Genomic DNA, 15,797 nt, shown 5'->3' with positions numbered 1-15,797 from the left:
TACTCTTCCTATCTTCCTTTGACCATACCTGCCTTCCAAATCCAGGAATCCTTGTCTTCCACTTTCTCTTACCACTGTCCTTTATCTCACCTCTCTAGGCTCACCGGTTTTTTCAGAATAGATTGTTAGCCACGTAGAACCCTAAGCTACCCCTCAATTGGAGCCTCAGTCTCTTAGACTATTTTGGATCACTGAGCATCCTCCTTAGTTCTTGAATTGGTGCTGTTGGCAGCCTGATTCAGAATGAGGGTGCAGATTGGGAGCATTTTCTAGTCAGTCTGTTATGCACTCAAACACTCACTTGCACACTCGCCCATTCTTTCATGTTCACATATGCACTTACTTTTCTGTGCACATGCTTTTTTTTTGACGTATCATTCTTTACCTTTATTTTATTATTTATTTTTTAATGTGGTGCTGAGGATAGAACCCAGTGCTTCACACATGCTAGGCAAACACTCTCTTACTGAGCTATAGCCACAGCCCATTACTTGCCCCTATACTCTCTCTTCCATTCACACACTCACACACATTCAGTCTTCACAGTTCACTTACTTGCACACTCATTTGCTCTTTCTTACTTGCTTTCACAAAGTTAACAACCATTTTCGATCACCCATCACTAATACATGCCAGGTATCTTAGTAGGAACTGAATATACAGTGGATACCCATACTTGTAGATTCTGTATTTGTGAACTTACTTATTTACTAAAATCTGCCTATACCCCACAACTCAATATTTGTTTCACTTGCATGATTATTTTTGGACATGTGCAGAGAAGTGAAAAAAAAAAAAAATGAGTCTTTCACATGTACCTTCCCGGCACAGGTCAGAGAAGGCCAAGCTTTGCTTTCTTGTCTCAGATAAACAGGGTCCTTCTGGGGATGTACTTGATGCCATGTATTTTATATTTTGTGACTTTTGTTGGTGATCTTGCCATATAAAACATCCACAGCATAGAGCTGATGTGCTGTGTAGTGTTAACCAAAAGCACAAAAATGCCAAGATATCTTGTGGAGCAGATTTGTTCATTAGAAAAGCATTGTTCAATCCTTAGATGATGTTGACTGTAAATCTGATGTTAATGAATCAGTGTTACATGTTAAGTAAGGCATTCTTAAACAGAAACACACACAAAATAAGGTTATGTTTGGATAGTTCGACAAAAATGTATGGCTGGAGGCTCACAGAAACGTAACCCTGTATTTTTCCCAGGAGCATTGGTTCAGTATTCTGAGAGATTTTATAGAATTTAACTACAATCAGTAATGAGAATCGACTGTACCTACAAAAGCAAATATACCTCCTCTAGTGGGTAATTTTAGAACTGATTCAGAAAGAATTTGCAACTTTGTTGGGAGAGTCAGACAGTAACAAAGAATTATAATTTGGTGCAATAAATGTTAGAATTATGTATAAAAATGGCTCAGAGCTTGCAGGATGGAACTTAAATCTAGGGGTAGGAGAGAATTGCAGGATCATTCACAGGGGAGATGGACAGAAACAGGCGGGTGTTCTTGCAGAGAAAAAAACTCATCAGTAGAGAAGGTGACTTTGCTACAGGGTTTAGAAATCTGGGGTTGTTAGATGTACCCTGATTCATCTTGTCTCTGCTTCTGTTTATCTCAACTACTGCCAGAGTCTTCTGCATTGACATTTGGAGGGTCCTCCTCTGTCAGCATCATCAGCTACCCAGGAGATGTTGCCACTGTGTTGTTCTGTGACCTAACCTAGGAGGGTCCTTTGGGCCTCACAAAAAAGCTTGGCCCCACTGGAGTCAATTGAGAGCCAGTGCCCTGGGGCATCTTCAGCAATGACTTGGCCACATTGTCACTCCTCCTTCCCTCTACACCAGGAACTGACTTGAACTTGTGTAGAAACATCATTTATCAGCATTTATCAGCCTGCTGGTCTGGTGTGCCTCAGCCACATCATGGGAAAACAAAACAAAACAAAACCCTGCATTCCTGACAGCCCTGAAGCATAGGGCTTCCCCCTGAGGATTAAAAGGCTATGGTGTTAAGTGGTAGAGACATGCTCAGAGCTGTCTTCTTTCCCGCTTTCTATAAATGCTTCAAATTCTGCCATAAGTTGATTCACTCTTAAAGTTTTTTTTTCTTTTTTTTAGTTTTTTTTTTTTTTTTTTTTTTTTTTTTAAATCTCCATTTAAGTTTGCTTTTCCTTTGTAATGAAGTGCCCAAAGCTCAAGGCAGTATTCTAAGAACAGACTTGCCAAGGTCATGCCAAAAACATCCCTCTCTTGGTAGTGCTTAATATGATTGCTTTGTCATAGCACTGAATTATTTTTGCCTATTGGCTGCTCATTTGTGTCATATGTTTTCACAAAATCTGCTGTGTGCTCAAAGCTCTAGGTTTCTATTTTCCTGACCCCTTTCTCTTTTCTCCCTCCCTTTTTCTTCATTCTTTCATTTTTCTACCTGAATGCCTTGTATTTCAGATAATACTGGTCATATTAACTCATGTTCCATTTCTTTATCTTTCAAGTTGATTTTTCAGTTTACTGTGTTTTGATGGAAGGATCTAGTCTCTGCATTCTGAACAGGTTGAGCTTAGACATAAAGCATGGAGTAGTGGAAGAAAAAGGGCTTAGCATCTCAGCTCTGTCAGGCCTACTTGCCATGCAACTTAGGGCAATCTTCTCAAACTTTCTGAGCTGAGACTAAAAAATGGGCTGATGATAGCAGCTTGATAGCACTGTGGTGAGGATTAGAGATGTCTGTAAAGTGCCCAGCACAGTGCTGGCTCACTGGCTGCTAAGCCCATGCTCATTCCTTTAGCATTCTTCATGGATACCTGTGGCAGCGTGGAGATGCTGTGCTCATGTGACCTCTGACTTCTCACTGTGTGAGCGATAGACTAATGTTTTGTTTCTTTCAAGTTTGAATTCTGAAGTTGACTCATGACATAGTTTCTGAAAATAAATAAAAATTTTCTTACAGATAAAAATATGACATCTCTCAAATGATAAAATGTTGACCTAATTTATCAAGGTTACTATTAATGTTACATAATTTATTTTCATATTCAGCTCATTATTATTTATCCACTTAACTAAAGAAGTTTCTTTTATTATGAATATCATTTACTTTATAATAATTATTATCATTATTGTTATTAATGTTTACATATTAATGCATGAGGCTGTCACTGCACCTAGAATAGCCTCCCTTTAGAATCAATTTTTCTGGGGTAAGGCACTTTTTTTTTTTTTTTTTTTTTGTGGTGCTGGGAATCGAACCTGTGGCCTTGTGCTTGCAAGGCAAGCACTTTACCAACTGAGCTATCTCCCCAGCCTGGGGTTAAGGCACTTTTAAATTTATTTAATTCATTTTTTTTTTTTTTTTTGGTACCAAAGATTGAACTGAGGGGTGCTTAATCACTGAGCTACATCCCTAGTACTTTTTATTTTATTTTAAATTTTGAGACAGGGCCTCACTGAGTTGCTGAGACTGGACTTGAACTTGTGATCCTCCTGCCTCAACCTCCTGAGCTGCTGGCATTACAAGCATGTGCCACCATGCTGCACTAAGGCACTTTCTATAAGAGGCCCCTGTCAGCATATACATTTGGTGTATTGGTGGAATGGAATTACTAGTGGATCATGTTAGCTCTGATTAGCACTGGAAGTAGGATGGTACACTCTAGCAAAGAGAGAGGCCTGGAGAGAATTAGGCACAGTCATATCAGTGTTGAGGAGAGGAAGGGTCATTAATCACATGGTGGGGTTGGAAAGAATGGTTTTATTATAGAGAAATCTGGACTGACCTGAGTACTTTGGGAACTAAAAGCTGGGAACCCAAGGAGGAGGGGAGATTGGCAGGGACAGGCCTCATTTCCCTTTCCATCTAATTAAGGAGTTCTCTGTGGGCTGAGTAGAGATGGAGGTGCCAGGGGACCACAGGCACTGGGTGGAGGTGTTTGAGAAATTCAGGAGTCCTTTAGAAATATCAAATAATGACCCAGGGAGTCATGGCATTATTTCTCTTTGGTGTTGTACATTTACTTCTTTGCCTCGTGCACATGTCCAATTTTCCTCTCAGATTTGAGTATTCTACCCACTATTCACTTTTTGTTTTCATATAGGATTTGCATTTTCTTCCAGTAAATGCTCTTAGGATTGTTCATTATATTGGTATAGTGTTGATAGGGTTCATTGATCAGAGAGGCATTCATGGGCCATGTTCCTTGAGGCCAATGTTGGGAAAATGATGTGGCAAGTCCCCAAATGCAAGAAAGCAGTAGTAATAATTAGGAGTGTATCCTCCAAATGCTCTCCCAGGGAGAAAGCTGGAGTGCCCTTGTGACAAGGTGGCTACCTTCTTCCCTGTCCTTTCCTCCTTGGAATAGCAACCTCATTCTCTTGACTGCTGCTGGAAGCCTGGATTTTGTCTGCAGTTCTGACCTGCTGTCCCTCCTGCCTACAGTGGGCAACTGATGCAGCACATTTTGTTTGGTTTCTTTCCCTGTTTTCCAGCTCCGCAGCAGTTTCTTTTTTCATTTCCTGTTCCATATGTCCTTCCAGAGTTATTGTGGATAACTTTGCTTTCCACATTTCAATGTTTCCAAAATTGAATAACTAGAGTCTATGACTAAAAGGGACCTTCCAGGGTGGGAGTGTAGCTCAGTGGTTGAGGTCGTGCCTAGCATTTGGGAAGGCTGTAAGTTCAGTCCTTAGCACAAGAATAACAACAACGATAACAACAAAAGACCTTAGAAATTTCTTCCAATGCCCTCATTTTACAGAGAAGGAAATTGAAGCCCAGGAATATTAGCCAGCTCACACCCATGTGTGTGTGTTTCTGGAAGGTTGGCATGCCTTTACTAAGGAAATTCTGTGTATCTTGGTTCTTCAAAATTTATCTTTGGGTTTATACTGTCATTATACTTGTTAATCTTTTGATTTCTCTTCTTTTATTTCTGCAAAGCATGTGCTGAATTTAACCTGCTTTGATGATCATAGAAAGATTTTGCTACATTTTTCTTTTTTGATTCCACCCCCTCCAAAATAGCTGATGCTTATCATGGAAATAAAGTTGTTAGATTTGGTTGTTTTTGTGTGGTATCCTTTTTGAATCTTTATCTTTAATTTTACCTCTCAGCCTTCTAGCTAAATACTTTTCCATTGTCTGTCTGACCCTTCATGGGCATTCTACTGTCAGTTTTTACTGAGTAATATTTTAATTTGAAGTATTCTAGCTTTTACACATTTTCAATATACATTTTTAAATGGCCATTGAATGATATCACTACTCTTCTCAGGTAATCATCTAGTAAGAAATATGACATTTTAATTTTTTTCCAACTTGGTGTTCTAAGATCCTAGAAGAAATTTGATGCAATTTTTCTATAGGTGTGTTTGTGGAAACATTAAATATGCATTGACTATGTATTATCATAGGCCAAAATATTCCTTAAAGTAAATATTGACTTTTTCAAATTTGAATTGTTATATCTAGAGCAAGATTTTATTTTACTCATGGAAATGCATCTCTGTAAATGTATAGAAAGTTTATGAGTGAATATGATTTGCTAAACAAAGATGCATTTTTATAGGCAGTTTCTAAGGAAGGCCTTTAAATTGTCTCACTTGTCCTATTTGGCAGGGTCTGTCCTTGGCAGCTTATTTATTGCCACATGGCTGGTAAGCCTGCTGCATAGATGTGTGTGTGTGTGTGTGTGTGTGTGTGTGTGTGTATGCATGCCTGTGGGAGTATGTGTGTCTGTGTATATATGTGTCTGTATGTGTGTGCCTAGAGTAGACAGGACCTTGATCTTTGAATCCCTAAATACTGAAGTAGCTAACTTCTAGGGAGAAGGCATTTTCTGTTTTTATTTTTTTTAGGTAGGGAATGAATTTTAAGATTGGAGAGAATATAGGAATTCTTAATATCAGATATATATTTAATGTTTTAAAAATTATATATTTAATTAAAAATTGCATAATTTTATTTTAAATAATTAGTTAATTAATTTTGTGATGAGGTCTTGGTATGTTGCTTGTTCTGGTGCCAAACTTGTGCCTCAGCTTCCTGAATTGCTGAGATTACAGGTGGACACCACTGCTCCTGACTTAAATTTATTTTTTAACTGATACATAAAAATATAAAAGTTGTACATACTTATGGGGTTCCATGAGATATTTTATATGTGTATATGTTGTGCAGTGTCCATTATGTGGTGCTGGGAATTGAACCCAGGGCCTGCTGGATACTAGGCAAGGACTCTACTACTGAGCTGTGTTCCTAGCCCTCTGTGTGATGTTTAAATCAGGTTAAACAATTCCATCTCCTTGTTTATCACATTTTATGGTGAAAACCTGAAAATCTGTCCTAGCTTTTTTGAAATATATAGTATGATATTATTGTTTATGTTTGCCTGACCGTGCAATAACACACCAAAACTTTTTGGGCCCATCCAATTATATCTCACTGCCCACTGGTTAATCTCACCCCATCCCCCCATATATTCTACATATTTTGTTGAGAAAATGTGAAAAATGGCCTGCAGGTTTGCTTTGTTCTGTTTATATCGATTCAGGTGCCACAGATTCTGTTGTTCCCACTATTTCAGGGACAATTGTGATGGTCAGGAATAAGTAGGCCCATCTTGCATAGTGGGGAATTTGAAGAAGTTTTGAGAAATATGACTTCAAGGGAGACATGTTGAAGGCAAAAGGAGGTTGGATATAGATTGGAACTTCTGAAAAAATAAGCAAGAGTGCCCTCCTGCCTCTTCTCTCTATTTGTTGCTTTCTATCTACATGGGGACTTATCCCTGGAGAGAAGAGTTAAAAGACCTGACTTCTTATTAATGGTTCTTTAGTCATTATATTTAATCAGCCTGGTCTTTGCAACAACTCCCATTAAGGCTTTACTGCTAGATTATTAATGAGGAAGAGTACATCTGGACAAGTAATTGTGGTTAAGGGAGGTTTAAATACCATGACTGTAATAGACAATACATACAAGAATGAAGGATTACATCAAAGTCATTAACTTATGAAAATGTTTGGGAACTCTACAATTAAGTCAACGTCTGTATAGTTGCTGATCATGAATTTATGTGTTAGAGTAGTTTATATTGTGGTAGCAAGTACTTTGAGTTGAATAAACACAACCACTTGAATAGCGTGGTTAAAGCTATGCCCTATATTTATTAATATGGAAATCATGTTTTCAAATAGCAGCATATTGCAAGTCTATATGTTTGCAATGAAAACTCTTTCTGAGTATCCAAATTTGAAACAACTATAATTTCATTTTTTAAACGGACATTTGAATTGGGTGTAATAATGCCCATGTGGATCACCCATTTTCAAATTGTCTAGTATTTTAAATTAGTGTCTATATAAGTCTAGGTCTTATAACATTCCTAAGCATTCTCTGGGCTATACTATAATTTTCACATTATTATCTCATACTTTGGTGTTAACAGGAATGGTAAAAGTTTTGAAGTTTTAATTTCAGTTTTTTTCACTGTTCAGAATTTGATGATATAAAATGAAAAGAGGTTTCCATAGTTGCTAACATTCACCAGATTTTGTTCCAAAGCATGAGCTTTAGTAGACTTTTGAATTAAATCCACATTCTCCACACAAACCTAGTGATATAATCCAACAGTTCAAAGATAGGTATGCCATAAACAGCTATAGTTAAATAATCTAAAAAAATTTTAAAACATGGAAATACAATAAAACAAGAATTGATCACTTTATAGTGGAATACTCTATAAACTGTCTGCATTGGAAACATGTGGTGAGTTTTAAAACATCTGAATTCTATAATTCTAAAGTGTATAGTTTATTTGAAGGCAGACACTCCCCCCACATATGTAAAAATATAGGTTAATACAATTTTTGCTGTTCCAATTTGCATTCATCTACTTATTATTAATTATTATTGTTACTATTTTTTTTGTGTTGCTGGGGATTGAACCCAAGGACTTGTGCATGACGGGCAGGTGCTGAACTACTGAGCTACATCCCAAGTTTCATCTACTTATTTTAATTAAAAAATAATTTTGTAATAGAAAGACATAGCTTTAAACATACTCACCTCAGGTAAGTATTTCATCACTCAGTACTGAAGTGTGATTGTAAAGAGGTTGATTTTGTAAATTTTGCTACTCAGTCTAAAACAAAAATCACACAGTGACACAGTCTCAAGTGGAAGAAGCTATTTAAAATATATACATGGTATAGGAAAGTAACACAATCTTTAACTTTTTTTTTTCAGTCTTTAACTTTTAATGATAATTTTAATTTTCAGGGTATGCAAGCTTATCAGAGTGACATACTTGGTGTAATTTCAGGAGCTGAAATGTATCAGTGGTTTTACAATGTAATGCCAGCATAATCTCACTTAACAGAAGTTATATAATCCTCCTGTGTATAAGACTGTTGAACTCCTAACCACTGTGAAAAATGCTGGCTGTAGATTATATTGTTTTATAATCAAATAATTCACTCTATTTTCTGGGTTGCCTAGAAAGTTATATTATGTGTGTATAAATGATGCTAGAAATAGCCTGCTAGGGAAATAGAACCAAGTTAACAGAGCAGTGAAAAGGTTAGTTCCATTTCTTAGATTACTTGCCTTTTTTTAAAAGGAGTTTTTCATATTCTTTAAAAAAAGGTACAATGAGAATCTTTTCTTAAGCACTGAGAACACACTTGTGCTTCAGTTTTAGAGGTTGATACCTCTGCCACTGTAGACTTTTTTTCATACTTTAAAAAAAAATTCTTTCCCTTCTTTGTCCCTTCCTCCTGCAAAATGAATAGAAATTTTTTAAAATTGCATTTTGGAGTAAATACAAAAGAAAGTCCATATAAGAAAAGTTGCTGCTCCCCAGTCTGAACATGGCCTGTGAACCTCTAGCCCTGTGCCACCCTCCCTAGCATCCTGAGTCTCATGAATGAGAGGGGCTACGGGAACCACAGAGCTTATTCAGTGAAAAGTGAAAAATGGAAAGGACCCAGAATGAAGAGTGTAGCGACTCAAGTAGGGCTCCAGGAAACTTCTTGCTCTAGTGACTTCATTATCATAATGACACAATACTGTGGCATAGACCAGGAGCAGATCACCTCATTTCTGGGCTTTCTTGCCCATGCATTTAACTGGAAAATCACATAAACTGTTTTCTAGGTTTATCCCTAAGAGGTTATGATGTAATGTTATATCAACACAGTTGTTCATGGAGGGCGTTCTTTATGCTCAGCACTGTTTTCTGATTGCATCTTTGTTACAACCGTGTCTCAAGATACTTATTACGTATCCCTTATGTGAAATACTTGGGATCAGAAGTGTTTCAGATTTCATCTTTTTTTTTTTAATTTTGGGATATTTGCATAGATTTTTACCCATTGAATATCTCTAATCAAAAAATTCAAAATCTCATACTCTGAAATCTGAAACCTTTTAAGTGATATCTTGATACCCCCAAAGTTCTGGAACTTGGAGCAGTTTGGATTTTTGAATCAGGGATGCCCAGCCTGTTCTAATCCTATTTTAAATATGAGGCTACTGAGACTTGAAGAGGTGACATAAGCCATTACAAACGTCCTCCAGTGAGTGAGGGATGAAACTGGGGTGTGAATAGACTTCTGACTCCAAAGCCCAGCTTTTCCCCACTTTGTAAACTAACAGGAGGTTACCATGGATCAGTTTCTGATCCAGGAAAAGGCCATTGCGCTAGAGATAAGCTTATAAGCAAAGGCAGTACAAGCTAGTGCCTAACTCATGACTCCAAAAGGAGCAAGAATTATTCTTCATTTAAAAAATAGAGATTATAGTACTTGTCAGGTGACAGGATTTCCTGTTGAAAAAAAAATTAAAGCTCTATTTGAATTATTTTTTTCTTGTCCTTTGTAGAAATGAAAGCCAATTCCATACTTTGGTTCCATTTTATTAATGAAAAAATAAATGCAACAAAATTGTTTTGAAAATTTATTTAAATTACAGCAAACTAAAACCAGCCCTTCTTAGCCAGGAATAATCTTGCCTGCAAGGAGACTATTTATTATGCAGATGTAAGTAAAGACTAAAATAGCCATTATGGCTTCAACACACTTTTTTTATTTCATGGGTTTTAATAGAGATGAGGGAGAAATAATCATGCTCAGCCCAGTCTTCCTTGTGCAGGAGGTGATTGTGTTTCTCCAGGAGGGACTCTGGGTTCACACGTGGAGGGGGCAAAGGGTGGCCTTTTGCTCTGTACCCCCACACCTCTGTAGGGTTGAGTTTCTCGGGGACATCCCTAAATAGGAGCAGTAATTGTGAGTGGAGCAATGGATAATTGCTCACTTTCTGTAATTCATTTCTTTCCCTATAAACCCTAGTTAGCAGTTTACAGTTTGCTCATCATTTTTGGCTTTCCCTGATGCATTGATTTTCTCTTTTTGTTTTCCTCTGTTTCTACTTACATAGTAAAAGTTTGTCTAGTGAGATATATTGTTAAAAGTCTGGGGGCCAGGAGTGCAGCTCAGTGGTAGGGTGCTTGCCTAGCATGCATGAGGCCCTGGATTCAATCTTCATTACCAAAACGAAACGAAACAAAACAAAACAAACAAACAAATTAAAAAAAAACAAAAACAAAATAAAAGTCCACCACCACCCAAAACCTGCTCAGTGTTTTTGGCTACATGAAGAGCAGAAGTGTTTCAGATTTCATCTTGTGAATCTTCAGATTTCCATTCATGGACTATGTTTTAAACCTTTGGGTCAAGGAAGAGACACAGAAACTGGCTTCATGTTGGATGGTTGATCAATTTGGTCAAATTCTTTCCCTTCTCTCCTTTGCTCTCTTGACTTACTTTATAAGCACTTGGAGATGATGGATTCTACTCAACTGATATCTATGTATTCAGTATATTAAATTATGTTCTCAACTAGATAGATGTGAAAAAGGCATATATTTTTTGGTGATGTGGAAGGTTTACTCTCTGTCATCTGGGTCTGAATGACAGAAATGGAAGAATGCCAAATGTCCTTATCTGGGTTTGGTTACAAGTTGTCTCTTGGATATCAGTAGGGGATTGGTTCCAGGACTGCCCATGCTCAAGTCCCTTTTAACAAATGCATAGAGCCTTTATATATATGTTCCTTAAGTCTAGGTAGCTTACAGTACCTAATACAATGTAAATGCTGTATCAGTAGTTATTATACCATATTGTTTAGGAAATAATGACCAGAAAAAAAAGTGTGTACATGTTCAGTACAGATACAATTTTATTCCAAATAGTTTTGGTCTGTAGTTGATTGAATGCATGGATGTAGAGCCGTAGAGCCTGCAGATGAAGTGTATTTGTTTTCTTTTTATGTAAAGTGCCAGGAGGACAAGAACAAAGTAAATACTTTAAAAAACTCATTTCAGTGTTTGCTTTTGGAAAGTGCCATCTAGGAAGGTATTGATTTTAGAAATTGAATGGTGGTAAGAGCAAAAAGGCCAATAAATCCCATTGCCTTCTTTCTCTAGGGGCCAGCTTCAATAGACACATTTCTGCCTGGAGTGTGTTCATGGCTTTGGGATGTGATATGTACGTTATTTCTGGTCATTACTGCTCATGAGTAATGTGGCTGCAGGAGAGCCAGGCTGTGGAGTTAAATGAGACCCTGGCTTTCATGTAGCTGGTGGAGGGAAATGCAAGACATTTAAGAAAATAGGGAACATGTTTTTTTTGCGTTGGAAACGTAGGAACAAGTACAACTTTCCTTGTGGCATCTGTATGCCTGACCATGGTTTTTTTTTTTTTTTTTTTTTTTAAGTCAGGGGGCTCTTCTATCTAAATTTAAGTACAAAGATGCTTCCTCCTATATGGTCACCATATAATTGCTATTGTAAAAATGAGAATGACCCAGCATTTTAGTTGTCCCTTGTTTATAATAATTGGCATGCAGAAGAGTTTCATTAGAAAATGTTTAGAATCTTTGTGCTTTAGTCGTTATGAATAAGAAATTAGAATGTCATTAAATTGATAGAATTAAGCAGTTTATGCAAAGTGCATTTAAGTGGTTAAATGAGTTAGAAATCATTATTCTCTCATCAGGGTACAAGTTGAACATCCCTAATCTGGAAATTCAAAATCTGAAGTGCTCCCAAATTCAAAATTTTTTGAGCACCAACCTGACACCAGAAGTGGAAAATTCCATACCATGAAAAATGTTTCACAAAGATATTGTATAAAATTATCACTAGGCTATATGAATAATGTGTATATGAAACATAAATGAATTTTGTAGTCTTGAGTCACACACTCAAGGTATCTCATTATATATATGTAAATGTTCCAAAATCTTAGAAAATAAAAAACCCCAAACACTTTTGGTTCCCAAGCATTTTGGATAAGAGATGCTCAACTTGTTCTGTGCAAAATGGAATATTGCTTTTAATATAGAAAGTAGCTAATCGTGCAATGTATTTATTTTATTTTTCTTTTTTAACAGGAAAAACTAACCCAAGAGTGTGTATTCAGAGAACAGTTTGAAGAAAACTGGTATAACACATACTCATCGAATCTGTATAAACATGTGGACACTGGAAGGCGATACTATGTTGCATTAAATAAAGACGGGACTCCAAGAGAAGGGACCAGGACTAAACGGCACCAGAAATTCACACATTTTTTACCTAGACCAGTGGACCCCGACAAAGTACCTGAACTATATAAGGATATTCTAAGCCAAAGTTGACAAAGACAATTTCTTCACTTGAGCCCTTAAAAAAGTAACCACTATAAATGGTTTCATGCGGTGGGTTCTTATTGATTAGCTGTGTCATCACCTCAGCTCCACTGTTGCCAAACTTTGTCGCATGCATAATGTATGATGGAAGCTTGGATGGGAACATGCTGATTTTGTTCTGCACTTAAAGGCTGGTCCTCCTGGAGGGCTGCCTAGGGCCACTTGCTTGATTTATTGTGAAAGAAGGGGAGAGAGAGACTGAGTGAGAAGGGTGTGAGTGTGTGAGTGGGTGAATAACAGGGGAAATTGGAGAGATGGAAAGCAAAGAGGACAACGGCCTGATGCATGCTGGGAAATAGACACGCTTTTAAATTTTGATCAGTTGTATTTCATCCTATATCAGCACAGCTGCCATACTTCGACTCATCAGGATTTTTGGCTGGTGGCCTGCGCAAGGGTACGCTGCATTTTCAAAGGCATGGAGGGTGCAGTCTTACTTAAAAGACTTTTTCAGTTAATTCTCACTGGTATCATCCCAGTGAACTTAAAGCAAAGACCTCTTAGTTAAAAAAGAAAAAAAGAAAAAAACAGAAAAAAAGAAAAAAAAAAAAGAAAAAAGAAAGAAAAAAAGAAGAAAAAAGAAAAAAAAGAAAAAAGTTAAATTTATTTATAGAAATTCCAAAGGCAACATTTTATTTATTTTATATATTTATTTATTATATAGAGTTTATTTTTAATGAAATATGTACAGGCCAGATAGGCATTTTGGAAGCTTTAGGCTCTGTAAGCATTAAATGGCAAAGTCTGCTATGAACCTGTGGTAATTCATGCAAGTAGGTATAACGGTGCATGGATATGAGAAATTCTAATGACCCTAATGTACTAAGGCGACAATCTATTTTGTGCCCATATTATTGTAAACTTATGCACATCGCTCATGACACTGAGTATTCACTCTTCAGACTGCTTGTTTCATAGCTTATCCCAGAGGATTAAAGATAAACTGGGTCTCAACCTTTTATTCTGTGTCTGTAATTTTCCTCTTTCATAAGTGACTCCATCACTGTAACTTCATGGTTGGAAAATATGAGGGTTGGTATATGTGTTACTTGTTTAAATCTATTGCAAAATATACCAAAGCTAAACAATAACTATGCTTTTTATTTTAGCCCACCTCCAGAACAACAGGACTAATATAAAATATTGTACCAATTTAGAATTCTTAAACAAGGAAGAAAAAATAAAAGCTTATATAGCTCAGACTTTTTTAAGAGACAAGAGTCAGATTAACAGGATCATTCTTGTAAAGTTTTTATTTGTGCACTTGGCTATCAAATATGAAATTATACAAGTACCATAGGGGTCATTGTAACATCTTTTATAGAGAATTGCTTTCGGTGTGAACTGTCATAATTACATGGTATAGCACCCTTCAAGTAAAACTTGCAACATGAAACCAATAAATCTTTATCAATAATGACAATGGGGGGAAAGTATTATACTCATCCACTGTGTTTTGTTTTTAAAAATGGTCTCACAAGCACCCAATTTTTTTAGAGGGGAGGTTACTATGTAGAATATCTTTTACAAGGCTTTTATAACATTTTCTTCTGAAAAGCATACGAATAGATATTTCTTTGGTAGCAATAATTTTGGAACTTGCCCTTGGACAAGGGAGACTATTTCTTACTATATACTAAGATAAAAAGAGCCAAATTCTTAAAGCAATATTAAAGAAAAAGGAATTTATAACAAATTCTCATCCATATATAACACTTTCTAGCCGGTTACATTGGGAAATTGAAAGTGACAGTTAAAAAATGTGTTGGGATTTATGTAACTAATTTTAAAATTTAATATTCCAACTTTGTTTTGCTCGGATGCACATTCTCTGTGAAAAATAAAAACATGTCACTGGCAAGTTAAAGCTGTTATGAACGAGAAGCGCATGACTTACTGTCGTGAGCAAATACACGTAGCCTTCTATGGTCCAAGTTGGAGTATGGGGTAATGCACTCCTGCTGATGTGCATTAAGGAGAAGCTAAGTCTAATATTTGGAATCGAAAATTGTCTTGGAGGGAGGGAATAGAAGCACTGTAAAATAGTTGATTTATGGTAAAGATCAGAATGTCCTCTTCATTTATTTTCTTGGAATTTTCCCCCCCTTTTACTTTCTGAACTGAAACTGCATTTAATTCTAAGAAGTACTGTTCTTATTTATTATTTAACCCTTTGCTGCTGCTAAATGTGCACATAGTCAGGCTTTAGTTTTTCCAAAAGACATTTAGTTTATTTTTTTTTTTGGCTGAAAAAGCTTAAACATTGACCACAGGAATCAGGTTTCTAGGAAGTCATAGGTATAATATTTAGCACTGAAGAAATTGATTTTCGAAGACAGCCAAAAGTAATCTTAAAGTAGCATGAGGCTCCAGATAATTGGCCTAAAAGAAGGAAAAAGAATTGTGAACAGATTCAAATCTCCATGCATTCCTACAAAATGCTACTTTAATGTCTACTTTTGGAGTTATTTTTTTGGTTCTTTTTTTTTTTTTTAAGAAAAGCAAAATGTCATATGCTTTTGGCAATTGATAAAATAAACTGTAATGGTCTGTAAATAAATAAATATTGACTTATGCAATTTATGTAAATAGGCCTCCTGGGAGAGTTGATGGCTCAGGGTTTTGGTGTGGGCATTGTCCTGCTGGGCAGTAAAGTCATCTCCAGTTTATGGGATTGCATTCGGTTCTTGTAGTAAGAGACCTAAAGCCTTTTGGATGGCAACCCTGAGCCACTCTGGAATGGGTGGTTCCAGTTTCACAAACAGATGCTCAGATAGCCAAACCACTATGTCGTTGGTGCCAACACTTGCACCAGTCAAAGACTTACCTGGCATGGGCTGAACCACCTTCCCATCTGTCATGCAAATGTCCCCAAACAGTGTTGAAGGACATGCCAGGTCAGTGTTGGGGAACCTGCCCTGCCAGGTCCTGTTTTGTAGATAAATGAATGGCTTCCGTTGATACTGTTTTCATCCTATTTCATCTCATTAACACTACAACATTGTGTTATTTACTTGATAATCTGTAATTGTATGT

The 15,797-nt window shown here is 36.7% G+C and overlaps 1 protein-coding gene across 1 annotated transcript in view; it reads left to right on the top strand.

Moving 5' to 3' along the window:
- Nucleotides 1–15,340, top strand: part of Fgf9 (fibroblast growth factor 9) — a 35,303-nt gene extending 19,963 nt beyond the window's left edge. The window contains exon 3 of the mRNA XM_047551877.1: nucleotides 12,465–15,340. Within this exon, the coding sequence (XP_047407833.1) occupies nucleotides 12,465–12,710 (246 nt within the window). The 3' untranslated portion in view covers nucleotides 12,711–15,340. The remainder of the gene's footprint in view (nucleotides 1–12,464) is intronic.
- Nucleotides 15,341–15,797: the final 457 nt, after the last annotated feature.

Source organism: Sciurus carolinensis, chromosome 5 (genome assembly GCF_902686445.1).
Source record: "Sciurus carolinensis chromosome 5, mSciCar1.2, whole genome shotgun sequence".
Taxonomy (NCBI): Eukaryota; Metazoa; Chordata; class Mammalia; order Rodentia; family Sciuridae; genus Sciurus; species Sciurus carolinensis.
Note: the sequence above shows the minus strand (reverse complement) of the source record. Positions and strands in the feature narration are given on the sequence as shown.